The 26760-nt window shown below is 61.9% G+C and overlaps 1 protein-coding gene across 1 annotated transcript in view; it reads right to left on the bottom strand.

The window, feature by feature from the left end:
- The window catches only part of Mgat5b (alpha-1,6-mannosylglycoprotein 6-beta-N-acetylglucosaminyltransferase B), a 37667-nt gene extending 11217 nt beyond the window's left edge, over positions 1-26450 (bottom strand). Inside the window, exons 1-10 of the mRNA XM_048365658.1 lie at positions 26383-26450; positions 22765-22877; positions 17538-17685; positions 13703-13818; positions 13116-13189; positions 12012-12182; positions 11175-11339; positions 9969-10138; positions 2217-2348; positions 1100-1233 (exon numbers count right to left, since the gene is read on the bottom strand). Of these exons, the coding sequence (XP_048221615.1) occupies positions 1100-1233; positions 2217-2348; positions 9969-10138; positions 11175-11339; positions 12012-12182; positions 13116-13189; positions 13703-13818; positions 17538-17685; positions 22765-22877; positions 26383-26450 (1291 nt within the window). The remainder of the gene's footprint in view (positions 1-1099; positions 1234-2216; positions 2349-9968; positions 10139-11174; positions 11340-12011; positions 12183-13115; positions 13190-13702; positions 13819-17537; positions 17686-22764; positions 22878-26382) is intronic.
- Positions 26451-26760: the final 310 nt, after the last annotated feature.

The raw sequence follows: 26760 nt of genomic DNA, 5'->3' as shown, positions 1-26760 counted from the left end.
CCAACCTTAGTTGCCAAGAGGAGGCCAGCCGAGCCGGGCTCTCGGCCCACACCTGTTGCCTTAGCTACTCAGGAGGCTGCGATCTGAGGATGGGGCTTCGGGGACAGCCTGGGCAGACACATCTGTGGGACTCCGGTCTCCAAGAAACCAGAACTGGAGGTGTGGCTCAAGTGGTAGAGCACCAGCCATGAATGCAAAAGCTGGGTGACAGCATGTGGTCCTGGGTTCAAGCCCCAGTACCGGTGCGCACGCGCACACACACACACACACACACACAGGCTAAGTCGTTTTCAGTATACTGTACGTAGGTGGGTTGGTCAGGGCTGGGAACAGTAGCTCATGCCTGTAATCCCAGCAGCTAAGGAACCAAAGGTCAGGAGAATCACAGCTCCAGGCCTGTTGGAACAAAGTTACCAGCCAACAGCTGAGTGTGGAGGGAGACACCTGCGATCCCAGGTAAGCGGGAAGCACAAACGGGCGGCGCGAAGCCCAAGGCCAGGGGAAAACTCAAGACTCCACATATGAGCAATAACGAAAGCAAAAAGGGCGGGGGGGCATGGCTCAAGTAGCATAACGCCTGCCTAGCAGGCCCTGAGTTCAAATTGGAGTATTACCAGGAAACAGGAAAAAGGTGCCTGTGGATTTCAGTGTCATTGAGAATCAGGAACGCCCAGCTCTCCAGAAGCCCCCGGCCTGCGCATTTCTACCCACGACTCCGGCCCCTCCCATCATCCCCGGGACTGGAGCCTCGCCGAGCCCTCGAGTTTCTAGAACGTCTAGATGTTTCCACGTCCTCCTTGCCACCTGTTCGGCTCGGGGAGCCGTCATTCCCTCACTCCTCACCCACGTTTCCTGGTCCACTCGGGCAGCCCCTCTGTGGGTCCCCAGGTGGTTCAGCCAGGCTGTGACCCCCGCCTCGGTCACCCCGCCCTGCCCCGGCCCGGGCAGCCCCTGCCTCCTGCGCTTGCTGAAGGGATGGGGCGCCGGGCCTGGCGGTTGCATTCCCCCACCGATCCTGGGGGCAGGAGCCTCAGTCTCCCCCCCCACGCCCCGGGGCCCCGGGGGGGCCCTGGGGCCTCACCCCGCGCCCCGCACTCACGGAACATGGTCATAAACTGCTTGGGGTTCAGGTTCCAGTAGCCCCAGTTGGTCCGGTAGCCGTGCAGCGTCGCGTACTCCTCGTGGTTGTACGCCGGCTCCGTCCCGAAGGTGTCAATGACCCGGATGCGGCACCTGTCCTCGGGGCAGGAACCGGGTCACTCACGTCTGCGTGTGTCCCTGAGCGGGGGGTGGGGGGGGGGTGGGGTGGGGGGAGGGTGGGGCACCCCTGCCATGGGCACTGTGACCAGAGAGAGCCTTAACCTCGCTGCGTCGGTGACCCGTCCGTCCCAGCCCAGGCTCCTGGGAGCCCCTGATCCATGCTCAGAATTAGCCACGAGCCAGTGAGGGCGGCACTGCCCAGGGGCGCCCTGCTGCCCTGGGCCCCTGGGGGATTCTTCTAGGGTGCAGGACCGGGGGCCTCCTGCTCTCCTCCCATGGTCCCAGGACCAAGGCGTCCAGTTCGGTGCCCAGAGGGGCCTCGTTCCTGGGAGATCAGCCACCCCAGAGCCCAGAGCCCCCCGCTTCTGTCCATCCAGCCCTGGCGTGGCCCATGAAGACACCCACCCCCCCCCCCGGAGGCTGCCTGGCTCCAGCGTCCTTTGCTATAATATAACCTAGCTCGCCGCCGCCTCCCGTGTGCTGAGGTCAGCAGATTCGGGGGGGGGGAGGAGGGGGGCGCGCGTGCGCGTGGGATGGAGCTTTAATAATCAAAGCAATAAGGCTGCCTGTCACTTCCTCCCCCTAATAAGATCATGTGGGCCAGTCAATGGGACCCGAGGACGCATAATAAATAGCAGGGCTCGGCGCTAAATTAAACAGCCGCCCAGACGCAGGGCGCCATGGTACTGCCTTTCTCCAGACGCAGGGGCGGGGAGGGGCCCCCGCAGGCCACCCCGGTCTCCATGGAGAGGTCCCGGCCCGGGGGGGGGGGGAGGCGGGGGGAGGCGCTGCCCCCTACCCCCTGCTCTGGGTTAGCTGTCCTGGATGAGGTGGAACCGGGGTGAGCGGCGGGCAGAGCAGGACACATGGGACAGGGTAGTGGCGCTCCACTGGGGGGGGCGGCTGGCAGGAGGGCAGTGGGGAGGGGTGCGCCCCCCTCCCCCGCCCCCACTCACCGGTACTTCTTGAAGGAGAGCCCCATGTGCTGCTTCATCTGCTGCAGGCCGTGGTAATCCGTGTAGATGAGGTCAAAGGGCAGCGGCATGGTGAGCGGGCAGTTACCCCGGCCTGGCGGTACCCCTAAGTTACTGAGAAAAGAGTCCATCAGAGTCTGGGCCCCAAGAAGCCCAACCTCCCCCTGGGCTCTCCCCCGGTGTGTGGAGGGTGAGAGCCTGGGCTAGCTCCCAGGGCCCGGGGTGGTGCCCCAAGGAGGCTGCCCGCCTCCCTGCTCTGCCCGGCCGGCCTTCCGCTGCACAAAGAGCCCCAGGGAGGGGCGGGGTACCGAGACCCTCAAGGCCTGGGACCGGCAAAGGGTTCCGAGAGCATCAGGGCTAGCCTCTCAAACCACACCTGGTCCCAGGCTACCTCCTCCTCGGCAGGGCTGGGTCAGCCAAGAGTGAGAGCACCCCCTCGGGGCTTCCTCCTCCGGCTCCCCTCCCCGGAGCTGGAAGGGGTTTGGAGGAGGGGGGCCCAGGCCCCCCCACAGGCCCCCGTGAGGATCACAGGCCAGGGCAGCGGGCGCTTTGGTGAGGACTTGGGTCCTTCTGACCTGCGGCTTCCTTGGCTGACCCCTCCCCCACCACGCCCCTGCCCCCGGGCCAGTACCGGGCCCCGGAGGACAGGCGGGTGACCACAGGTCGTGCTGTCTTGGGAGACCACGGTGCTGGTTTTCCATGATCTCCAGAGGCTCCACGGCTCTGTGTGAAGCCACACGCCATTCTGTGTGCTTTCAAGGTAATTCCACTCATGCCATCTTAGCAACCACCCTGTAGATCAGACCCTTCCCGCCGTCCGCCCCCTTCACAGGGAACAGAGGGGCTTGTCATGTACAAGGGCTCACACAGCGGGGAAGGAGCAGAACCCAGGCAGTGGGGTCCCAGGGCCCACACCACTGGCCAACCCGGGCTGGTCTCGAACTTGTAGAGTTGCATCTCTCCTGCTACAGGCAGATAGGAATGCCTCCGTCCCAGGTCCCTGGAGCTGTGAGCCACGGCGCTGTCAGTACCGCCATGTGGGAATCCCGGAATCCACAGACACGTTTCTACCCACTGGCCCTGACCGGTGAGGGGGCCACCCCCTCTTTGGTCCTCCAGACACCCCTGATCCTACCACACAGTGACTCTTCCAGTGTCCCCCTGAAGTTCAGAGCCTTTCCCGGACTCCCCACAGCCTCCTGAACCCTCACTTCTAGAGCCTTCTTCACTTGACCCCTGCCAGAGCTCCAGCACCCTGCCCCGCACTTCACAGGGTCCACAGCGACCCCTCTGGGGGGCCCAGGATGCAGTGTGGGTGGGGCAGGAACGAGGAGGGGGCGGGCAAGGTGGGGCTGGAGGACTTGCACTCCTCGTTAAGATGAGGTTTTGTGCCAGGCCCACGTGGGCAGGGACGCTCTAGCTCAACAGGGCGCCTGGCACCTCAATCTAGAGCCAGGAGGGGGGCGGGGGCGGGGGCTGTGCCAAGCAACGGCCTCCCACACGCATGTGCCTGCTCAGAGAAAAGCCAGAACCGCTTCATCTAGGGGAGAAGGAAGCTAGAGGAAGAGAGCGAGCGAGCCCAGACTAAAGAAACCAGACTCCCGCTCTGCCAGACCAGGGGGTGTCAAAGGCATCATCAGGAAAGTTCCTCTCCACTCCAGCCCCCTCCGTGAGGAGGCCCCCTGCCTCCACATGCTATGCCATCTACCCAGAAGGTTCTTCTTACTTCTGGATTCGCACATGCAGCCTCCTCTTCCAGGAAGCCTTCCCTGCATGCTCTTTCCTCCGTGCACCCTTCCCACCCCCCTCCTCCTTTGTTCCATCTCCTGGGACACACCCGACCCTGTCCTGAGTCACTGGCCCCCAATGACAGGCTCCCTGAGAGCAGGGCAGCACACTGGAAGTTTCCAGGTTGAGAACAGAATGTGGTCTCATCAGTCTCTGCCGCGCTCACGGAGAGGTTCCTTGTGCAAGCATCAGCACCAGGGGACCTGGTAATAGTCGCCCGCGGGGGCTGGAGGGACGTGCGGCAGGGGGCAGAGCGCCAGGCCCCGGCTGTGCCTCGCTCACCGGGCGGTTAATGAGAAGCTCGGCTCTCCCCGCCCTGGAGCACAGGGTTTTCAGTTGCAGGTGACTTCTCTGCGTGACAGTCCACCGTCTCACTGCTCGTGTCACCGGAGCGCAAGGCGCTGCCCGCGGGGAGGGACAGAGGTCAGCTCAGGAGGAGGTGAGCCGCTTAGCTGCGGGAATCCACGTTTGCTATTATGGGCCATGTTACACTAAGTGACTGGCAAGAGCTGAAGAAACACAATCCCAGCAAGCTTCAGCTAGAGCCGGCCGGGAGGCTCGGCCCATTGCACCCCGGGACCCCTCCAGAGACTGCAAGCTCCCTGCACCAGCTCCTCACAGTCCTGTGGACCCTAGACCAGGGCTGGGCCAAAGGGAGGCCCACAGAGCCCCCCGAGACCCAGTGAGGAGAAGAGCAGGGTGGAATCTCACTGCGAGGCTGTCCCCCTTCCCTGGCCCACCGGAAGGAGCTACAGGGGAGACCGAGGCAAAGGTGGGAGGGCCATCACCCCACACTGGCCAGGGCAAAATCCAGAGCTCTGGCAGGGCGCCAGTGGCTCACACCTGTGGTCTTATCTACTGAGGATCGTGCTTCTAAGGCAGCCCTGGTAGACAAATCTGAGAGGCTCCCATCTCCAATTAACTGCCAAAAAGCGCAAAGTAGAGCTGTGGTTCAAATGGCAGAGCACCAACCTTGAACAAAAAGAGCCAAGCGAGAGCACCAAGCCTTGAGTTCAAGTCCTAGTGCTGGCATAAAAATAAACAAAGAGAAAAGAAAAGGAAAAAAAGGAAATCTTCCCTCCGTTCGGCCCCACGAGGCTGAATTCCCAGACAAGGCATAATCCTGGTGGGCAGGAGCTCCCTCCCACGGGGCCGAGGCCCTGGCTAGACCCGAGTCTGCCGGCTTCTGTGCGGTTACTCCACCCTCTCTCCCAGGCTACAAATTCCCCGGTTTTATTCCTCTCTGTGCCTTTGGTTTGTGGCTGGAAATAATCTCCCCAGGTAGTGATCAAATTCTGAAACAAACTATTCTCTCTCTCTCTCTCCCTCTCTCTCTCTCTCTCTCTCACACACACACACACACACACACACACACACACACACACACACACACACACACTGCCCCTTCCTCCTTTGTGTGGGAAGGACCTAATTACCACACATTCCCAGGAAGTGCTCTAAGCTCTGTGGCTGGGTGCTCAGGCCAGCGGGGGGCCCTCAGCCTGGGCCTGTGTATCTCCATGCTGCGAGCTGGGAACCCACTGCCCGAGAGGGCTGCCGGCTCTGTGTCCCCCAGGCCCTGCCACCCCTGACCCCATCCTGAGCTCTATGAACATTGCCCACAGCCAGAGCAGGGGAGCGTCAGTTCCTCGGAGCTCCGGGGCGGGGGAGGGGGGGGTGAGGAAGGGACTGGAGCTCTCCCGGAGCATTCATGAGCTCTTGGGCAGCACGAGGTGAAGATGGCGGATGAGGAAGGAGCTAGGCTCTCCTGGGAGCGACTCCTGGACCACAGCTGAGATCAGGTCACCCAAGGAGGAGAAGGAAGTGGATCTGAGGAAAAGGGGGGCAAAGGCAGCTCTAAGCACATCCACCCCACCCCCCTCTTAGCCACGGTGACCCCGGGAGTCAGCAAGGGAAACGGAGGGAGCCGTGCGACTCTACTCCGGACCTCATCCAAGGCGGATGCTCCTGTGCCCAGCGTTCTCGCTCCTAGTAAGCAAGCTCAGGGCTAAGAATAGGGCTGGGCCCCCAGGAGGGCAGGGCTGTGGGCCGGGCCCAGCCTGGCCGCTGGAAGCAGGGAACGCTGCATCTTCTGGCAGACCCGAGGCTTTACATAACCCTGGCCTGGTGAGGCCGGCCACCCCCACGGCGGCTTCTCTCCTGCACACACTGAGCCTGGCTGTCCGAACCCCCAAGGGCCAGGCTGGGCCCCTCTCTCTGTCTCCAAAGCCCCTGTAAGGAGCAGGAGACCTTGTCCTGCCATCCCGCGGCTGCCTGTTTCCTTGCAGGGCAAACAGCACTGAGAGTCCGTTCCCGGGTCCTAAGACCAGAGCAGAGCCTGGAACTCTGATGTCCCCCGCCCCCCGCCACCATGGGCCCCTTGACCCAGCCACCATTCGACAGAACTGTCTTTGGCAAGGGGGTGGGGGCAGTGCTGGGGCTTGAACTTGAGCCTCGAATCGTTGCTCAAACGTAGTAGCAAAAGAGCTCAGGGACAGCGCCCAGGCTCTGAGTTCAGTCCCTCGTAGTGAAGAAACAAAAGCAAGAATAAGAGATCCCAAGCACCCAGAAAACGCTATTGAGTGGGTAAGATCAAATCCCAGCCTGGCATGCTTGGCAGCCAAGAGCTTTCCCTCCTGGCCTCCTTATTTAAATATTCCTCTCTCAAGTTTCTGCCACTTGGCACTTAAGTCAACTAATTTTCTACTCAACCCAATTTCACTCATGGATGGAGGGAGAGCTCAGTCATTTTCCCTCATGCTATGTACCATTAATGATGCTTGAAATTATGCAAATAAAATTGATGAGCACAGCTGACGCCAAAGCAAGAAAGGCAGAAGCCAGGGGCCCGGGCGTCCTGCCTCCTCCTCCACGCAGGCCCGGCAGGGCGCGAGAGGGGATGTCTGACATCAGCCTTGTTGCGAGGCAGCCTGCCTCCCTCACCATCAAGCCAGGCGTGGAGTCTGCGACTTGCTCCGAACGTCCCTCCAGCGGGCCGGTTAATTGAAACACCCAAACACGAGGAACAGAGAAGCCAGCTCAGCCCGCCAGCCTCGTGGTTAGCCCATGGCCAAGACACCTGCTGCTGGCAACATCTGTGCAAGGACGACGGCAAACACACAAGCCGAGCCTTTGTCCCATCTTCCCCTCCCCCAAACCCCATCCTGTCTCAGCCAAGGGAGGAGTCGGAGTCTTCACCTCCTGCCAGCTTCTTTTCTCCTCACCCCCCCCTCCCCCCGACCTCATGCTAGTACTGGGGCTTGAACTCAGGGCCTTGGCACTGTTCCCTTAGCTTTTACACTCAAGGCTGGTACTCAAGGGCATAAGCCACAGCTGCACTTCTTGCGTTTTGGTGGCTAGCTGGAGATAAGGGTTCCTTGGGTCTGTCTGCCTGCGCCGGCTTACGCTGTGCTACTCAGATCGCCGTTCCCGACCCTTGGTGCGTTCCAGAATCACCAGGAAGTGTTGAGAAGTTGATCCTTGGGCCTGCCCCGATCACTTAGATCTGAGCTGCCCAACGTGGGGCTCAAGCCCTGGGGGGGAGTCTGAGGCTCATGAAGAAGTGGGTGGGGGCTTGCTGTGTCCTCGCTGGAGTCTCCCACCCCAGCATATCCCCCACCCCCACCCCCGGCACGGCTTGGAGCTGCAGGGAGGGCGGTGTCATCATTTTTCTCTCTGGGCTGTTTTTTCACTGTTTCCGGTAACAGATTTAGAAAGCACTTTTCTGGGCACGTCCCCTGAGCGGGCTGAGCTGTTCACACTGCTCCATCCTGTTGGAACACAAGGCTCGTTCACACTTACACCGCCCAGGGGACCAAGGACCAGGCCTGTCCGCTTATCCAGCTGCCAAGTGAGACTCTAGGAGACTCCTCCCCTAACCCCTGCTGCAAATTTCGATCTGCAGGGGCCACGTTGGGATCCCTGACGCCACGGTGGGCGTGGGGTGGTCCCAACTCGGTCGGGGATGTGGCAGCCAACCGATGGAAGCCACAGGGTTGGGGTTGTGAATGGCCCAGTCATGTTGGAAAACCGTTTAATACTGCCCGGTAACATTGGATTTTCACACAGCTCAAACCCCAGCGAGTACGCGCATAACTCTATACCCCAGAGAAACGGGATCAATGGAGCCATTTGTCTCTCAGAGGCATTCCTTTAAAGGATCTGTCCCTGGGCAGTTACACTAAATCACAGTGTGCGTTCAACACCAACATTCAGAGACAGCTCCCGGCCTGGGGACAAACGGTACAATTGATCTGTGAGACTCACGTCGGAAACTCAAGTACATGAATATCCATTGCAGCACTCAGTGTTGAAAAAATAATAATCAAACGGGAAAAATGCCCACCTACGGGACACACTAACAATTACATATATTCTGTTATAGTCCAGATATCATATACTCATGCAACGAGATATTATATAGTAGTGGAAATGAATTAAAACATCTAACATGATCACATGGATGCGTCTTAGAAACATGAGTGGAAAAAGCATGTATCAGAGACTACCTACAACAGATGCCATTTTCCCCCTTGCGTTGATGACTCGGGAGCTCGCAAGCATTCTACCACTTGAGCCAAACTCCCAGCTCGCTGTGTGCTTTAGTTTGCTGCTGATAAGCTCTCCTGGGGACAGACTCAGACCAGGGCTCTCCCACCTCTCCCTCCAGACTGGCTGCAACCACGTGTCTATACCAGCATACCTAGCTGGCATTTTAGGACAGGATCTTGCTAACGTTTTTCCCAGATTGGCCTTGAACCTCGATCCTCCTACCCTCTGCCTCCCGAGTAGTGAGGATGGGTGACCAGTACCTCAGCACCAGCGGAAGTCATTTCTACAAAGTTCCAAACCAAACTAAAACAAAGCACAATGAAACCACCTATTGTCAGCAGGGGTCTGGGGCAGGGACAGGCGGGGTGGACACAGGGGCCCTGCTGATGGCTACTTTATGCGTATGTCCTAACCCGGGCATCACCACGTGTTACATATACTTCTCTACTCATCAAACACTACAGAACAAATACAAGAAATAAGTGAAGAAAAATCCTAAGTAGTTCTATATCCTGGAGACCAGCGTGGTGAAGGATAACTCTCAAGCCAGGAGCTGGTGGCTCACACCTGTAACCCGAGCTACTCAGGAGGCTGAGGTCTGAGAATCACAGAAGTCAGCCCAGGGAAGAAAACCCCATAAAACTCATCTCCAATCAACTACCCAAAGGCTGGACGTGGAGGCGTGTCTCAAGGGGCAGAGTACCAGCCTTGAACAAAAAAAAGCTAAGCCAGAATGCAAGGTAATGAATTCAAGCCCTGGTACTGGGGGGGGGGGGGGGGAAAGAGTCTGGTAAGTCTCCAGTGGCTCATGTCTGTAATCCTAACTGCTCAGGAGGCTGATCTGGAGAATCACGGTTCAAAGCCAGCTTGAACAGAAGTCCGTGACACTCTAAATCAAAAACAAGTGGCCAAAACCTGGGCTGGAGGCGTGGCTCGTGTGGTAGAGTGCCAGCCGAGTAAGCTGAGAAAACATAATGTCCCTAAGTTAGTTCTAAGCCCTAGTGGCACCCAGAAAAATCCAACAGAACAAACAAAAGCCTAATCTCTGGCACGCAGGCTCCTGGACCTCAATACCCACCCCACTCGCGGCTTTGGGCCTCGTTTTCTCACCACGCGTGGGCTCCCACGGCACAGTGGAGTTGCCCCCACCCACCACACCCAGCGCACCCAGCCGTTCCCAGGCCCAGACCCAGAGCAAGGCCGGGAGACACGGCCCCCGCATCCCCCAGGTGCCGATGGGAGGCAGATGGGCAGGCGAGGCGGGAACTGGGGGTGCCCACGCCCCACAGAACGCCGTGAGGCTCCCGGGGTCCCAGAGCCGCGACGCCCACAGGTGGAGCAGCCCCGCCAGGGGCCACCGGTCCCCGCCCTCCCGGCCCGCAGGCCCGCACTCACCTCTGCAGCTCCTTCAGGGACACCGTGACGCGCAGGCTGTGGCCCAGCACGTAGAGCGCAGCCAGGATGTCGGCCCACTGCACCATCTCCCCCAGCGGCCCGCCTTTCAGCACCCGCGGGCTGAACACATCCCCGGACTCCTCCGTCAGGAAGCCGATGTGGACCAGGATCTGGCAGAGCAGGACCCGGGGGTCAGGGGGCGAAGAACCCCAGCTCACAGGCCTCCCCACCCCTGCCTCCTCCAGGCTCCTGCGGCCTGGAGACCCCACAGCAGACAGGGGCTCCCGCTGAGCCTGCACAGCAGCTTCCGGGCACCAGAGTGGCCACAGGAAGCACTGGGGGCACACGTGACAAAGGCAGTCACGTGCCCACCTCCCAAGCTTCCATTCCAGGGGGAAGAGGTGGCAACCGTAAACACAGACAGGAGAACATCTCATGAGATGGTAAGAGCTCTGAAAGACACAGGGAGGGCGAGGGGAGTCCTGTAATTCCTGCTTACATGGATGGGATGGATGGGTGGATGGATGATGGATGATGGATGGATGATGGAGATGGATGGATGATGGAGATGGATGGATGATGGATGATGGAGATGGATGGATGATGGAGATGGATGATGGGTGGATGATGGATGATGGATGATGATGGATGGATGATGGATGAATGGATGGATGAATGGATGGATGGATGATGGATGAATGGATGGATTGATGAATAGGTAGAAGAATATAAGGATGGATGGGTGGATGGATGGTAGATAGATGGTATATGGATAGATGGATAATGGATGGTGGATGGGTGATGGATGGATAAACAGGCAGATAAATAGAGGGCAGATAGGTGGGTACATGATGGGTAATGGATGGACAGATGATGGATGGATGGGTGGATAGACGTATGATGAATGGACAGATGACAGATGATTAGAAGGGTACATGGATAGGAGGATAGTTGGATGGGCCTCTTCCACACAAGCTAAATTATCCCAAACTTCCAGAAAAAAGTCATCACTTTTTTGCCTGGCCAAAACAAGATGTGCAGAGAATGCAGGATTGTCGGGGCCTGGTCACTGCCTCCCGCCTTAAAAGGGCCTGAAGTCCCACTGACCCCTCCCCTGACCCTGCCAACCCCACCCCAGCGGGAGCAATGAGGGCCTGCATCCCCTCAGAAGCCCTCTGGCCTCGACTCCCTGAGGGGACAGTGAACCTGCTTCTGGTCCCTCCGGATGCCGGGCAGCTTCCGCGTGAGGCGCTGAGCAGCCGCGGCCCATTGCGTGGTGAGCCGCCTAGTCCGCTTCTTCATGAAGATCAGGGACTCCTTCCCGCTGCCCATCAGCTCCAAGAGATGGGACAGGTTGCTCCGGAAGACTGCCTGGGGTGGGGACACCCCGGCCTCAGCTCTCAGCCCCCACTTGCCCCCGGCCAGGCTCCAGGCTCCACAGCCTCAGCTCTGCTTTTACCCCAGCCAAGGGGGCGTCCCGGCCCAGCTCCCAGGAGCCACCCCGAGTCTTTCTAGGGAGGCCCTGACTTGGTGCCTGGGGCCCCAAGCAGGGCAAGGGGAGGTGGGGGCAGTGGTCAGGGCTGGGGAAGGGCTGCCGTGCCCTGGTGCCAGGTTCTCCATAGCCCTGGACCCTCTTAGCGGTGGGCGCCCTCTGTTCAACCCAGTCCCGTAAGGACGCCTGGGAGATGTAGCTATCCATGGCACGTGCAGCGCATGCAAAGCCCTCCGTTCCCGACAGCTGTTATCACTGTTCCAGCCTGTTAAGGGGGCACCTTTGGAATGCATCCTACCCTCGGGCCAGGCTCCTGGTGCAGCACCCAGAAGAAGGTGGGGCAGCCCTCTTGGGCAGGCCCCCTGCCTGTCATTCTGCCCCATCCCTGCCTTGGAAAGAGCCAGGGGCCCCACCCACGTCCATCCGGGCCGCCATCCCCACCCCACCCCAGACCCAGTGGGGATGGAGGCGGGCTGGGGGTCCCATCCCTGCCTCCCCCCTTCCCCCCCCAGCTTGGGCGGTGGGCTGCTCCGCCCACCTCCACAACCTACCTGGACTCTGGGGAGGGGCTTGGGGGCCCTCCGGGCAGCCGTCTGATTCCTCCAGGGCAGCGGGGGGCAGAACCACTCGACCTCACTGAGGTAGATGAGGAAGGAGCACTCGGTGCCGTCCACCCCGAAGAAGGCATAGCAGGGGTCCGAGGTCCAGCGGGCACGCATCCACTGCAGAGAGGGCCAGGCCTGGGCAGGCAGCCAGCACCCCCCCCCCCCCAGGGACCCTGACACCCCACACCAGGGTCTGGATGGCATGCCCCGCCATGAAGACAAAGGAACGAAGGAAGTGGGCCCAAGGACCCAGCCCCCTACCCTGGCCGCTGGGGACCCCAGAGAAGGCACGGGCTCTGCGGGGCGCAATGTCTGCCTGGTCTTTTATTCCCCTTCCCATCACCTTGGAGGCCAAGGTCCTGGGGCAGGCTCCCGGGAAGCCAGCCCCCGGGCACAGTGGTCCCCGGGGAGGGCGGGGCTGGGTGTCAGGGCTGAGGCCCGCCCCTTCCCCGAGTCTGTGGGGACTCGGGCGGCTGGGGCGATGTGCACATTGAAGATTGAATAACTCATTCACCAGGTGCTACCATCCTAGATGCACAGGAGGCGGAGATCGGAGGATCGAGGCTCCTAACCAGCCAGGGCTGGCAAATCGGAGAGACTCTTGTCTCCAATTAACCAGCAAAAAAAGCCCAAAGTGGAGCCGTGGTGGCTCAAGTGGTAGCGCTAGCCTTGAACGAAAAGGCTAAGGGACAGCACCCCGACTCTGAGTTCAAGCCCCAGCAGCAAAATAAACGTGTGTGTGAATGAGTGTGTGTATGTGTGTGTGTATGTGTGTTAAGCTCATTGTGGGAAAAAATGGTCATTGGTTGGGAAGAAGTTCAGGATCCCCAGAAGGTAACTCACCCCCCCACCCCCAAAGAGACCCCACCTCCGCCAGGCCAGCCTCCCTCCCAGTGCCTACGCTGGGCTGTCCAGGCTGGCACAGAGACCCTGGGCCCAGGATGGCCCAGCCAGGCCAGGGTTCAGTTCAGAAACTGCCTCAGCATAGCCCCCCGAGAAGGGGCCGCCTCCCACCCACCCCCAGCACCCCTGCCCTGGCTGGGGGCTCACCTCCACCTTCCCAGCGCAGTCAGGGAACTTGGGGTCACTGGGTGCCTCGCACTGGTCCCGCCGGCCTTCCGACACTGTAGAGAGGGCAGCTCAGTCAGACCCAGGGCCAGGGAGGGCCCAGGAGGGGGGGGGGCAATGACAGGGTGCTGAAGCCATGGCCCCTCCAATACCTTCCACACTTTGGGGGGGGGGTGTTGTGAGGCTTGAACTTAGGACCCGGCTGCTGTCCCTGAGCTTTTCTGCTCAAGGCGAGCCAGCGCTCTACCGCTTGAGCCACTTGTGCTTTGGAGATAGGAGTCTCAGGCCTTTCCTGCCCCAGCTGGCTTTGATCCCAGTCTCCTGAGTGGCTAGGATGACCGGTGGGAGTCACCAGCGCCCGGCTCCCTCCACACTTGTAAGCCTGCCCGGGGATCCGCAGGTCTGAGCCGCTCTCCTTTACACCCCAACCTCCTCCAGCTTCCAGGACCAGAGGCTCAGGAGTGGCCTCCGGCCTCCAGGCAGTGAGCTCCCGTGGGGCCCTGCGCTGCCCGCCCCGCCCAGAGCACAGGCCTCGGGGGCCAGGGCCCTCCCCCCCCCCCCCCCCGCACCCTTGGTGTGCAGGAGCAGGCTGTGGCGCAGGATCTGGTCCACCTTCACGGCGATGTCCGAGACGTTCTGGGCGATGGCCTGGATCCGCTCCAGGAGGCCCGCCCCGGCCGGCAGCCTGGTGGGAGAAGCCGGGCGCTGGAGCCTCCGCGAGCAGGGCGGGCGGAGGAAAGCCCCGCCCCCGGAAGCCCCGCCCACCGGAAGCCCCGCCCACCACAGCCCAGGCTCCTGCACTACTGCAGAACGAATTCTACCCACAGCAGCCTGGAGCCTTGCAAACCACTAAAACTCCAGTAAATCCCCGTCGGATGTTGTGCACGTGTGTGTGTGTGCATGTGCACGCGCACACTAGCCCTAGGTAGGCACTCAGAGCCCAGGGACTTTCCCTTAGCTTTTTAGCTCCAGGCGGGTGCTCCGCCACTTGAACCATAGCTCCACTTGCAGTTTTTTTGCTGGCTAGTTAGAGAGAAGAGCGCCACAGACTTTCCTGACCAGGCTGGCTTGGAACTGAGATGCTCAGGTCTCAGCCCCCTGAGTGGCTGGGATGGCCGGCGTGACCCTCCGGCACCCGGCTCCTTCAGGATGGTCTTGCCGAGCTGTGCTCACGGTGAAAGAATTCAGGGCTGCCCCTGACGGTCCACACGACGCAGAGATTGGGTGGACAGACTGAGGGCCAGTTGCTAAGTCACACTTGCGTGACCTCGGGCCGATCACCTCGGCGTTCTCCCAAAGAACCAGAAATTCAGCCAAGCGCTGGCGGCTCACGCAGGAAAGTCCATGAGACGCTTCTGTCCAATTAACCACTAGAAAACTGGAAGTAGAGCTGTAGCTCGAGTGATAGAGCAACGGCTTTGAGCAAAAGAGCTCAGGGACAGTGCCCAGGCCCCGAGTTCAAGCCCCATGACTAACAACAACAAAAAGAACCAGTTACTATAAGGATTAGATATGAGATTAAATGTCAAGATGTCAGTATACAGCAAGCACTCAATAAATGCTTAATGGGGCTTGGGTATTCTTTTTTTTTTTCTCCCTACTTAGAACAGTCATCCCAACTTTGGGGAGGGAGTCAGCAATTTTTCTACAATAGGCATTTTTTTTTTTGCATAAAACATTTGCTAGCACAGTCTTTAAATAGTGCAGACAGCATCTGTGATTTAACAAGTTCAACTAGTTTTAAACTGAATTATTGTTATTATACTGGACTTAGCATGTGCATGACACTTTCTATTTTCAAATAGCATACAATTAGGCTTCTTGTCCTTAGAAGTCTTGCTATAAATGACAACAGAAGTAGCTGTCTCGGGGCTGGGTGTGAGCATGCGCACCTGTAACCTGGACCACCCAGGAGGCGGAGGTAGGAGGATCGTGGCCCAAAGCTCGCCTGGACAAAGTTCGTCCAAGATGCACTTGGAAAAATAAACTAAAAGCAGATGAATCGAGATGTGACTTGAGTGGTAGAGCCCAGATGGACCAGGAAAGAGAGAAGGACAGGGCGACGAGGCACTGCTGCCCAGAGCAGATGGGGGTAGGGACAGCCGGAGCCCGGAAGTCACCAAGAGGAAGAGACCCGGGGATGCGTTCTCCAGGTGTTTTGTTGCACTCACGAATCTTCTAGAGGCCTGTGGAGATGGCTGGACTTCTTTTAAAGTCAGAGGACAAAAACTTGCTGATGAGCCAGGTGCCGGTGGCTCACCCCTGTCATCCTAGCTACTCAGGAGGCTGAGATCTAAGGATCAAGGTTCAAAGCCAGCCTGGGCAAGAAGCTCTGGGAGACACGAATCTGCCATTTACCATAAAAATCCAGAAGTGGCGCTATGGCTCAAGTGGTAGAGTGCTAGCCTTGAGCAAAAAAAAAAAACAAAAAACACCTCGGGGACATTGCCCAAGCACTGAGTTCAAGGCCCAGGATTGGCAAAAACAAAAAACACAGCCTGAGTGATGGTGCTAAGGAGAGGTCTAGAGTGCATTTTACGTAGGGTCCTGGTCAGGAAAGGCCTCAGTGGGTGCCACCTAAGCAAAAACTGTGGGAGAAGGGAGAGGACTGGCTCTTTCACCTCTGCAGATGGAGGGAAAGCTCATTCTAAGCAGAGGGAAGAGTTGGTGCAAAGGCCCTGTGGCCAGCAAGAAACTATGCTGCTCCAGACACACCGGGGAGGCTGGGAAGGGAACAGGAAAGCCAGAGACCTGGGGCCAATCATGTTCGGGCCACCAGGGCTCCAGCTCTGACTGGACGGGAAGGGGAGGGTGAGAGGAGGAGGTGTTTGGCCTGATTGCTGTTGTCACAAGATGCTGCTAGCTTCGAGGAGATGGAGCTGTGGGATGGGGGGGGGGGGTGTTATGGGTGGGTGAGAGGGAAGGGTGAGAAGGACCGGGGACCCAGGCTGCAGGGAGGGAGAGGAGGCCTCTGTGTCTGAGGCCCGCCTTGCAGCTCGGAGTCCGGGGCCCTGTGCTGGCTTGAGCTATGAACTGGGGGGTCCAGGCCTGAGGGGAGGGAGTTGGCGCTGTCAGAGTTCACTCTTCCCCTTCAAGTCACCCAGCCCAGCATTGCCGGTCCCTCCTTCAATCCCAGCCAGGCCTGGGAGGGATGGACGGCTCCCACCCTCCACCCCTAGCTTCCTGAAGGCCCGGCCCAGCCTCCGCTCCTCCGGGGAGCCTCGGCCTCCCTCCAGCCCGGCCCTGCCCCAGGTCCCCTCCGCGGGCCCCTGAGGCTCAGCCTGGAGGGGCAGACACGGGAGGGGGCACGGGAGGGGGCACGGGAGGGGGCACGGCGGCCCCTGCCCGGAGCACCCCCCCCCCAGAGAATTGAGGGATGATTTCTGTTTGGCTTGAGATGACACTGCCTCGGGCTGCTCCCCCAAATCCACCTCCCTAATGAGCTCTGCCTAGGCGAAATAGCAAAGCTGCTTTCCCCAAGGAGCCATCAGCCCTGGAAGGCAGCGGCGTGGAAGCTTCCAGAAGGGCAGATGACGGAGGTGAAGGTTTTTCCTCCTCAGCCACAGATGGGAGCCCAAGGCTGGTGGAACACCGCCGCCCCCCCCCAGTCCCTGGAACTCGGGGCTCGGCCTGTGGTCTGTGGGCTCCGTGGCCATGGGGCGCTGCTGGCACCCTCCATGGGCCGTCCCCCTCCGAGCCCCCGGATGGACGCCTCCCCCTCTGAGCCCCCGGATGGACGCCCCCCCCTCCACGCCCCCCCTCCGAGCCCCCGATGGACGCCCCCCCTCCACGCCCCCCCTCCGAGCCCCCGCCCCGCTGCCCCTGGAGGTGAAGGGCAGAGGGAGGGCCAGGCCTGGGCGGGAGAAGCCGGGGTCCCGACAGCAAGCAGGGCCCCCTGCCCCACCTGGCAACACAGCTCGGGGAAGCGGGGCGCGACCTGGGGGGCAGGGGTCAGAGGGGGCAGCCTGGGGCGGGCAGGTAGGTCTGGGAGCCAGGGGAACCATGGAGGACCCAAGACAAACCTCCCCCCCACTCCGTGACCCCACCCCTCCCTCCGTGACCCCACCCCTCCCCCTGCTTCCACTCTTGCCATCCAGTAATTCACTTCTCACTTGTACTAAGGGTGATTGTGCGTGAGCGTGTGCACGCGTGTGCGTGTGCATGCACGTGCATGCATGTGTGAGCATGTGCGTGAGTGTGCATGTGCGTGAGTGTGTGCATGTGCGTGAGCATGTGCGTGCGTGTGAGCATGTGCGTGCGTGTGAGCATGTGCGTGCGTGTGAGCATGTGCGTGAGCGTGTGCATGTGCGTGAGCGCGCGCATGTGTGAGCATGTGCGTGTGCACGTGCGTGTGTGCACGCGTGAGTGTGCACCGTGCGCGCGCGCGCGCGAGCCCCGCCTCACCTGTCCGCGGCGGCGCACGCGCGGTGGCCGGCCCGGCGCGGCTCGCTGCCGTTCTCCAGCCGGGCCAGCGCGTCCACGCGCCGCGCCATCAGCTCCAGCAGGTCGCTCATCTTGCGGAGGACGCCGCGCGACTCGGGGCCGCCGGGCACTGCGGGCAGAGCGCGGCGCGGTCAGGCGTGGCCCGGCCCGCGCCTCCCCGCCCGCCCAGCCCGCCCCCCAAGACCCCCCAAACCCCACCGCCCAGCCCCCTCCGCGGCAGGGGACACCAGGCCGGCCCTGCTCCCCGCCCTGCGTGTGATCTGCTGAAAACAGAGATGTGGGCAGCATGGCTGCGGGTCCCTGGGGCCCAGGAAGCCTCTCCTCCCTCCCTCCCTCCCTCTCTCCCTCGCTCCCTCCCTCCCTCCCTCCTTCCCTCCTTCCCTTCTTCCTTCCTTCTAAAGCAAAATGGGTCTGGTAGTACGATTCAAGTGGTAGAGACCCTGCCTAGCAGGTGCAAGAAAAGAAAAGGTAGGAAGGAAGGAAAGAAGGGAAGGAGAGAGGGAGGGAGGGGGAGGAGGTGGGGAAGGGAGGAAGGATGAGGGAGGGAGGGAGGGAGGGAAGGAAGGAGCCAGAGCCCCCTGGCGGGCTTCAGGGCACAGGCAGGGCCGGGGTGTTGACGGCTGATCTGTCACCTTGCCTCTGCTGCCACCAAACCCTGCACAAGACCCAGGGGGATTCAAGCCATGGCTGTCGTCCAGGCTCAAGGCCAGGACACCTGTCCCTCCCCAGGCCAGCTCCTGCAAGGTGGCAGGAGAGAGGGACTGGGTCCTGGGAGGGGAGAGGTGGGGGCGGGTGGAGGGGGACGGCCCCCTCCGGCCCTCCAGGGCCCCCTCCGCCAGCTTCCCTGCACCCACACGGACACAAGACACCACCTGGCTTCATTCCCCTGACAGCTGAGCCCTCCGGGGGGCCAGAGGGGGAGAGGGAGCCTGGCACAATGCCAGCTGGGCGCCATCTCCCAGCAACAGCCGGGGAGCAAGGCCCTCCTTAAAGACACAGGGGGACCACAGGTGTGAATGTGGCCTGGAGAGGATGGGGGGCGGGGGGGGACCCGCTGCCCAGGAAGGCCCCTGAGATACAGGGTGGAGCTGGGGGTTGGGGGGAAAATGGGCATGTCGGGCCAGGCATGGCGGTGCACGCCTGTAAGCCCGGCTACTCCGGAGGTGAAGACAGAGGGGATTGAAATGTGCGATCAGCAGAGGGAACGTTCCAGATTCTCTCCTTCCTGACTAAAGTAACTAAAGGAAAGAGGGCCGAGGGTGTGGCTCAAGCGGCAGGGTACTTGCCTAAAAATCAAGAGGCCCGGAGTCCAAGCCCAAGGAAGGAAGGAAGGAAGGAAGGGAGGAGGGGGGCAGGGAGGAGGGAGGGAGGGAGGGCCTGTTTCCACACCCCCAAGCAGCAGAAGCAGGCCAGCCTCTTTCCCACCTTCCCTGCTCAGAACACCAAGTGGATCTGAATCCGTGGGGCAGGTAACCCCACTGTTGCGCAATTGCCTTAAATAAAGCAAACTTGGGGTCTCTCTGGCCACCTGCCCCTCCTCCCATCTCCGGTGCGATCAGGTGACCCGCCCGCCAGGCAGGGCAGAAAGGGTCCATGGCACTTGAGAGAGGGGGGGGGGGGCGGGGCTGGGCCCACGCCAGCCTCTCTCCAGCCTCTCTCTAAGCCCAGGCCAAACTTCCGGTGTCCCCCACCCCAACCCGCCTGCACCCATCCGGGGACCTCAGCGGGATAGGCTCCTCCCACCCGCCCAGACCCCTTGCCCAGGCCGGCCCAGAGCTAAGGGGACCCCAGTGCCAGGGGGGCTTCGGAAAGACGCCCTCCTCTGGACCGTCCTCCCCGCCCCCCATGGAGCCACCGAGCTCTGAGGTTCTATCACCCCAGCCCCTGTTTCCAACCGCCCTGGGGAGCAAGGGAAGAGGAAAGGAAAGTATGGGTCCCCTGCCAGACATGGTGGCTCACGCCTGTAACCCCAGCTATTGGGGAAGCTGAGATCTGAGGATCGCAGTTCGAAGCCAGGCCTGGCAGGAAAGTCGGCCAGGCTCCCGTTTCCAACGAACCCCCGAGCAGCGGAAGAGGAGCTGGGTCTCAAGGGGTAGAGCCCCGGCCTCGAGCAAAACAGCCAAGCGGGACGTCACGGCGCGCCGACGTCACGGCGCTCACGGCGCGCCGACGTCACGGCGCTCACGGCGCACCGACGTCACGGCGCGCCGACGTCACCTCTCGCTCTCGGCGGGGGCTGCGCGGCAAGGCCTTTGCTGCGAGCCCAGGCTCGCACCTCGCACCCCGGCCTCCGCGTCTCCCATGCAAATGAGGGAAGCCGGGGACCGGGAAACAAATGCATCCTCACATTTGGAGACAGGGGTGTTTTGCGTGTGTGTGCGTGCGTGTGTGTGCGTGTGTGTGCGTGCGTATGCGTGCATGCGTGCGGTGCGCTGGTCCTGAGGCTTGAATTGAGTGCCTGGGCACTGTTCCTGAGTTTTTTTGCTCTACCACTGAAGCCACAGCTCCACTTCCAGCTTTTTCTGTGTCTGCTGGTACCCAGGAATCGAACCCAGGGCCTCATGCATGCGAGGCAAGCACTCTACCCCCTAAGCCACCTTCCCAGCCCCTACGTCAGGCTTTTTACTGGTTAACTGGAGCTCAGAACCTCGTGGCTATTCCTGCCCAGGCTGGCTTTGAACTGTGATCCTCAGATTAGCTCAGATGACAGGTGTGAGCCATCCACACCTGCCTAGCGAGGATGACAGGCGTGAGCCACCAGCACCTGGTGAGCCAGGGGTGTTGATTCCCTACAGAGCCTTCTCTCGGTGGCTCTGTCCCGTCCACGCTCTCCTGGCCCCTCTTGTCTCCAGCCCTGCGCTTTACGGCGGGTACCATACACTGAGCGATCCTCCCTGCTGTCACGGCTGGAGGAAAGGGCACACTTGGCCCTCTGCACACTGTGGCTGCCACAGCCGCCCAGACCCGGCTGAGGCTGCAGAGTTCGGGGCCCCGGGCAGTGGAGGAAGGAGATCTGGGCAGGCCAGATCCCCCACCCCTCCACGAGCAGCTCATCAAGAAGGCCCAGAGTCACCCACAAAGCCTGAAGCAGCCAGCGCCCCTTCGATCCCTGGCCGGGCCGGGCCACAGGGAAGGCGAGGCAGACATGGGCAGCTGGGAGCCAGGGCCTCCAGCCCTCCGTCCTTTCCCCAGGGAGATTCCTGGCTGCTATTTCAAGACCAGAGCCCGGAACTGAGGTGACCAGCGCCCACCGGCCAGCTCTAAAGCAACTTGGCAGAGAGGAAGGAGAAGGGGGAGGGCAGCAGGGAGAAGGAAAGAAGCCAGACCTTCTCATCGCTCCTGCTCAGCCCTTCTTTGCTAGTTCTCAAAAGGTATGAGCTGGTGAACTTTACCAAGAAGCGTAAACCAGCCCCGAGCCTGGGGGCTGGGGGCTCACGTCAGTAATCCTAGCTACTCAAGAGACTGAGATCTGAGGATCCAGGTTCAAAGCCAGGATGGGCAGGAAAGTCAATGCAACTCATCTCTCCCATTAGCCATGCAAAACAGCCCAAGTGGAGGTATGGCTCAAAGGGTGGAGTGCCAGCCTCGAGCAGGAAATGGACAGCACCCAGGCCCCGAGCTTAAGCCTGGGGACCGGGGTACACATGCACACGCACGCGCGCACACGCATGCGCACACACTCGCCTCCACTCTAACCACATGACCTTGTCTGTTCAGAAAGCTCTGGGGCTTGGGCTGCCCCCCTGGCCCCTCCAGGGTAACCTGACTGACTGCCAAGCACTCAGGACCACCGGGCCCGGCCCTGCCAGGAAGGACAGGCCAGGGGCCGTGGTGGGGGCAGATGTCTTGCCCCCCAACCACCCCAGGGAGATGGTAGCAGAACCAGAGCCCAGCACAGGCCACTCTCCCCTCTCACTGTGTCTCACTTCTCAGACCCCCGGCCTTTCCGGAAGTCCAGGTTCCTGGGGGTTGCAGCCCCCCCCCCCCCGCAACCAGCCATGTCCCATTCCGGGGGGGCATCGGGGAGCCTGAGCATCTGCACCTGGCCTCCCCATTCTCCATCCCCCCCATCCCTCCCAGCCCCCACCCTCCCACTCCTCCACCCGCTGGGTGCCATTTTCCCGTTCTGCCCCGCGGGGGGGGGGGAGCCCGTTACCACCGCCCCCCCACATGTGAGGAGAAGGCTCAAAGGCTGAGCAGTCTGCGCCAGTCAGAGATGGGACCCCTTCGCTGACACTCGGCTTGAATGAGTACGGAGTGTGAGAAGCTCCGGGCGCTTCCGCGCGTGCGGGGCGGGAGGAATGAGTGGGGGGGGGGGGACGGGGGCACCTCACAGGGCCGAGCAGCTCTGCGAGGGCGTCTGTCTGTGAGACCAAGCGTTCACTCCAGCTCTGAGACGTCTGGGGTTTCTTTTTTGTTTGTTCGTGTTTGATGCCAGTGCTGGGGCTCAAGCTCAGGGCCTGGGTACTCTACCCTAGCTTCTTTGCTCAAGGCCAAGCGCCCTACCGCGTGAGTCACACCTCCATTTCCATCTTGTTGCTTATTGGCGCTGGCTTCAAAGCACGACCCTCAGATCCCAGCCTCCTGAGGGGCTGGGGTTGCAGGCGGGAGCCACTGGCACCCAGGCCTCTGAAAGGGCTTTTGCTTTTCTCTCTGTGGCTGACGGAAGTGACTCGGCCAATGTAGGGGATGAGCAGAGATGCAAACCCCAGCCTGGCTGGTCCCCAAAGCCCCGCTGAACCCCCACACCGTGCCCTGGGAACAAGGAGAGATCTATGCGTCTGAGCTCAGGGATAAGACTGGAAGCCCGTGGCCAGGCCTGTCCCCCACTGTGGCTGTGCTTGGGCCCAAGACACAGAATATATCCATTTCAGGGACATCACCACCCCCGACACCCCACCTGCAGGAGCAGCTCAACCCGAGGCATGGCTGGAGAGAGACGGCACCAGCGGAGCAAGCATGCAAGCAAGGACAATGCCCCGAGTTCAAACCCCTAACACACGGGCAGCCCCTCCCACGCCTGAGAGAGCCGGATGACATGAGGCTGCACCCACAGAGACACAGGGGTCCCCCTTGTCTGCCATTCACGCTGTCACCAGGAAGCCTGGGACAGGGCCCCAGAAGGCCCCTACAGGGCTGAGCTCAAACACACACCCACCCCCAGCTTATAAACACCTGCTTCCAGTACCTTCCGTGCGGATGGTGAAGGGGGAGTCTCCCAGGCGCCGAGCAGAGAACTGGCCTCCCAGAGACGTCATCAGGAAGCAGAGAGTGAAGAAGCCGATGCCCAGGACAAAGAGCCTGCGGGGGGAACAGGGCAGGTCAGCCGGGCAGACGGCAACGTGGCGCCCCTGCCCTCAGCCTGCACCCCGGAGGGGCCCAGCGGTTCTCTAACGAAGCTGGGCACTGGTGGCTCACACCTGTCAGCCTAGCTGCCGAGGAGCTGGAGATCTGAGGACCACAGTTCAAAGCCAGCCCAGGCAGGAAAGCCCATGTGACTCGTATCCCCAATTAGCTAGTAAAAAGCCGGAAGTGGAGCTGTGGCTCAAGTGGTAGAGCACCAGCATGGAGCAAAAAAGAAATAAACAGCTAAGCCAGAGTGTGAGGTCCTGAATTCCAGCCCCAGTCACACACACACACACACACAGGAGGACAGAAGGAAGGATGGGTGACAGGCTGACAGAGCAGCAGGAAGCAGAACTCGGGCCCAGGAGGCTCCCACCCCCATCGGACAAAGCCAGTAAGCCACAGGGAGAAATCGGGACACCACCCAGCCTCAAGATGGAGCCCGGTCCCCACAGCGTGGTCCCCGCCCCAGCAGCCAGGGCACCGTGAGAATGATTGGCGAGGCGGATTCTGGCACCCCGTACGGAGCCAGGCGCCGGGAGGGGCAGGCAGTGTTTCAGCAAGCTCTCCCGTGGATCGCGCGACACGCTGAAGGAAGAGGCGCCACAGCAGGGCTTGGCGCCAGCCGGAGGACAAGAAACCCATCCAGCCAAGACCCAGCTGGGCCCCATCGATCACCGGAGCCACCCCAGGCCCCGTAGCCATCCATCACCAGCTCACTGTTACCCCGCCTCACCTGTGCTCTCAGGGGGTGCCAGGCCCACCCCACCCCCATCACTGCTGGAAAGCCCTGCTGGGCCCTCCCTCTCCCCCGCCCCCAGTGGGGTCCCAGCACGCTCACAGCTGGACGGGGAGGGCCGCACGGGTGTGCACGCTGGCCAGAGCATGACCTCGCTCCATTCCTTGCCACACAATACTGGGGCTTGAGCTCGGGGCCTGGGCGCCTGCCCTTAGCTTTGCCACCCAAGGCTGGGGCTCTACGACTTGAGACAAACCTCCACGTCTAGATTGTTACTGGTTAATCAGAGAGAAGAGTCTCCCAGACTTCCCTGCCTGGGCTGGATTTGAACTGTGATCCTCGGATCTCAGCCTCTGAGTAGCTAGGCTTAGAGGTGTGAGCCAACAGCACCTGGCACACACAACTGTCAGTTATCTACCAAGTACCTAGCACTGTGGTACCTGAAGGGATGGGGGAGGGGAAGCAGGGAACAGGCCCAGAAACCCCCTCCAATCCAGCCCCAGGCTCCTACAGCCTAAATGCTCGTTCCGGGGCCCTCCACAGCATAGAGCTGGGGACCGAGAGGAGCGGCAGATGATCTCACGCCTCACACCCATCGGAGGGCACAATGAGTTGGCAGAGCTGAGAAAGGACACCCCTACTCCCCCCAGGTGTGAGAACCCCTCAAATCATGCCAGAGATTTCCCGAAGCCCCACCCCAACTGTCCCCAACCCTGCACGTATAGGTATCTTTATACAAGACTTGCTTTAGGCATTTTAATCTTCATTATTTGAAACTGGCAGAGCAGTATTTAATTAAAATTTGGCCCATTAAAGAAAACACATAATGGCAGAAGAAAATAAAAAGCACAACAAAATGTCCAGCCTAAATTTAAAAGAAGCCGTTAGAGGTTAGACGGGGAGCAGCAGGACCAAAACACGGCGTGTCCCGAGCTCCCCTGGGGAGGGGACCTTCCCCCCTCGGGTCCCTGGGGAGATGAGACAATGTGGGACACCTCCCTTCACCTCAGAGGTCCCGCTCCCTGAGTTCCTCCATGCCTGGGGACAGGGCTCAGACCCAGAGGTACCCCCCAAATTGAATCAGGGGGGTTCCCGGGCCGCGGGCAGAGCATCCTGCAGGAGGGGGCTGTCACCCACAGTCCTTGGGAAGCAAGCTTTCGTCCTCCCGGCCGGGGACTAGGAAGGACTTCCCCAGCCTCAGAAAGGATGTGTAGACCTTGAGCCCTCTCCCCGTAAGCCCAATACCCTTTCACCTGTAGGGGACTCGAGCGAACACGCTCTTGCCCACCCGTTGCCCCAAGGCCACCCCTGGGGAAAGGCCCCGCCACAGGAGCTCCGGGCAAACCCAGAGTGACAGCAACCCCAGCCCGCCCTAGAGGAGCAACAAGTTGGGGTGATGTCATCAGAGGCCTGGGAGGGGGCTTGAAGACTGCGCGCTGGTGGCTTGTGAACTAGAGGGGAGCACTGCCCCTCACCCCCATCCCGCCTGGGGAGAAAGGCGGAGGAGGAAGCGGCCGCCGGGCCCGGGCGCTGTCCGCGGTGCTGGAGGCCGCGCCGCCGCCTCTAACGGTGCCGGACAAAGTGCGGCCCAGGGCGGGCGTCCAGCGGCCTCCAGAGTGGGTGGGGTTGGGGTGCTGGGGGGAAAGGACCTGGGGACTGCCCCTCAGTATGCCGGGCAGGCTTGGGGGGTAGTCTAGGGATTTCCTGGAGGAGCAAGCCCTTTCCAGAGGGTCCGGCTTGGATCCGGGGTTCCCTGCACCCCCACCACCTGCTCAAAGCCCTCCAGGTTCCCCACGCTCCCAACCAGCCCGGCCGACCCGGGCTGTCTGGGGGGGTTGGAGGGGGGGCTGCCTTCTCAGCCCCCCAATCCTGAGGACCACAGGGTCCCCAAGCCTAGCTCCCCTAGACTGGGGAAGGCCACCAGAAATGGCCTCGGTGGAGGTCCAAACCTGCCCTTCCCTCCGACGGCTGGGGCGCCCGGACCCCACCTGTGGCCCTGCCCCTGGGTTCCCCCCGACCCCCCCCCACCGGCTCTCCCCATCCCCGGCCCTGCTGGACACCAGAGGCCCCCTCCCCAGCTTGGGGTGCAGACTGGGCTCCGTGGGCTCGAGGTGGACCCTGGGTGGGACCCGCAGGTCAGGGCGTCCCCCGCAGCCAGAGCCCCTCCTGGCCCAGGGCACAGTGGTGGGGGGCTCGGAGCGGGGGGGGGGGGGGAGGGCTCGTCTCGTCTCCCTCCGCCCTCCACGGCGCCGGACCCGCCTCTTCGGGACCCGCAGTCAGTCAGGCGCGAATCCCGGCTGAGGGGATCGGCACCCACTCCCGGGGATGGGGGGCCCGGGGTCCCCCCGGGGGGGGGGACCAGTCCGCACCCATCCAAGGGCAGGAGGGCCGAGCCGAGGGCGGGGGAAGGGGCCGGGCTCGGCGGCGGGGAGGGGGCCGCCGGGCGGAACCAGGGGGGACGCCCGCCCGGCCACCCCGAAATAACTTTGCTGCCCCAATGGGAACCGGCGCGAGCTGGAGAGAGGGGCGCCCTGGACGGGCCGCTCCCCGGGCCCAGGCCCGCCCTCCTCCCCCCCCACCGCGCCCCGAGGGCGCCCCCACCGGGGACCGATCGGTCTACCCGACGCTCCGCCCCGGGGCGCTGTCCGAGGGCCGGGCGCGAACCCCCCCCCCCCCGCCCCTCGGGGAAGCCCTGCGGCGCCGGCCCGCGGGGAACTTTACCGGAAGGGTCTCAGGGTGACCAGGCATCTCCGGACCATGATCTTCCCGTCGGGGTGGACGGCGATCATCGTGGCAAACTTGTCTGGGCGAGGCCGGACGCCCGGTGCCGCGGGCCCGCGGGGGGCCGAGGCCGGGCCTGGCGCGGGGTGCGGGGTGCGGGGCGCGGGGCGCGGGGGGACGGGGGGGCGCGGGGCCGCTCGGACGGCAGCGGCGGGCGCGGCCTGGCAGGCGCCCGGCCCGGCGATCGCGGCGGCGGCGGCGGCGGCGTCTCCGCGGGACCCGCCTCACATCTTGGGGGTCGGGAGGCGGCGCGCCCCCGGACCGCCGGCCGCGCGGATGCCTGCTCGGGCCGCCTGGCGGCGAGGCTGGGCGCGGCGG

This window comes from Perognathus longimembris, chromosome 17 (genome assembly GCF_023159225.1).
Source record: "Perognathus longimembris pacificus isolate PPM17 chromosome 17, ASM2315922v1, whole genome shotgun sequence".
NCBI lineage: Eukaryota > Metazoa > Chordata > Mammalia > Rodentia > Heteromyidae > Perognathus > Perognathus longimembris.
The sequence above is the reverse complement of the archived record's forward strand: the minus strand, read 5'-3'. Positions and strand labels throughout refer to the sequence as shown.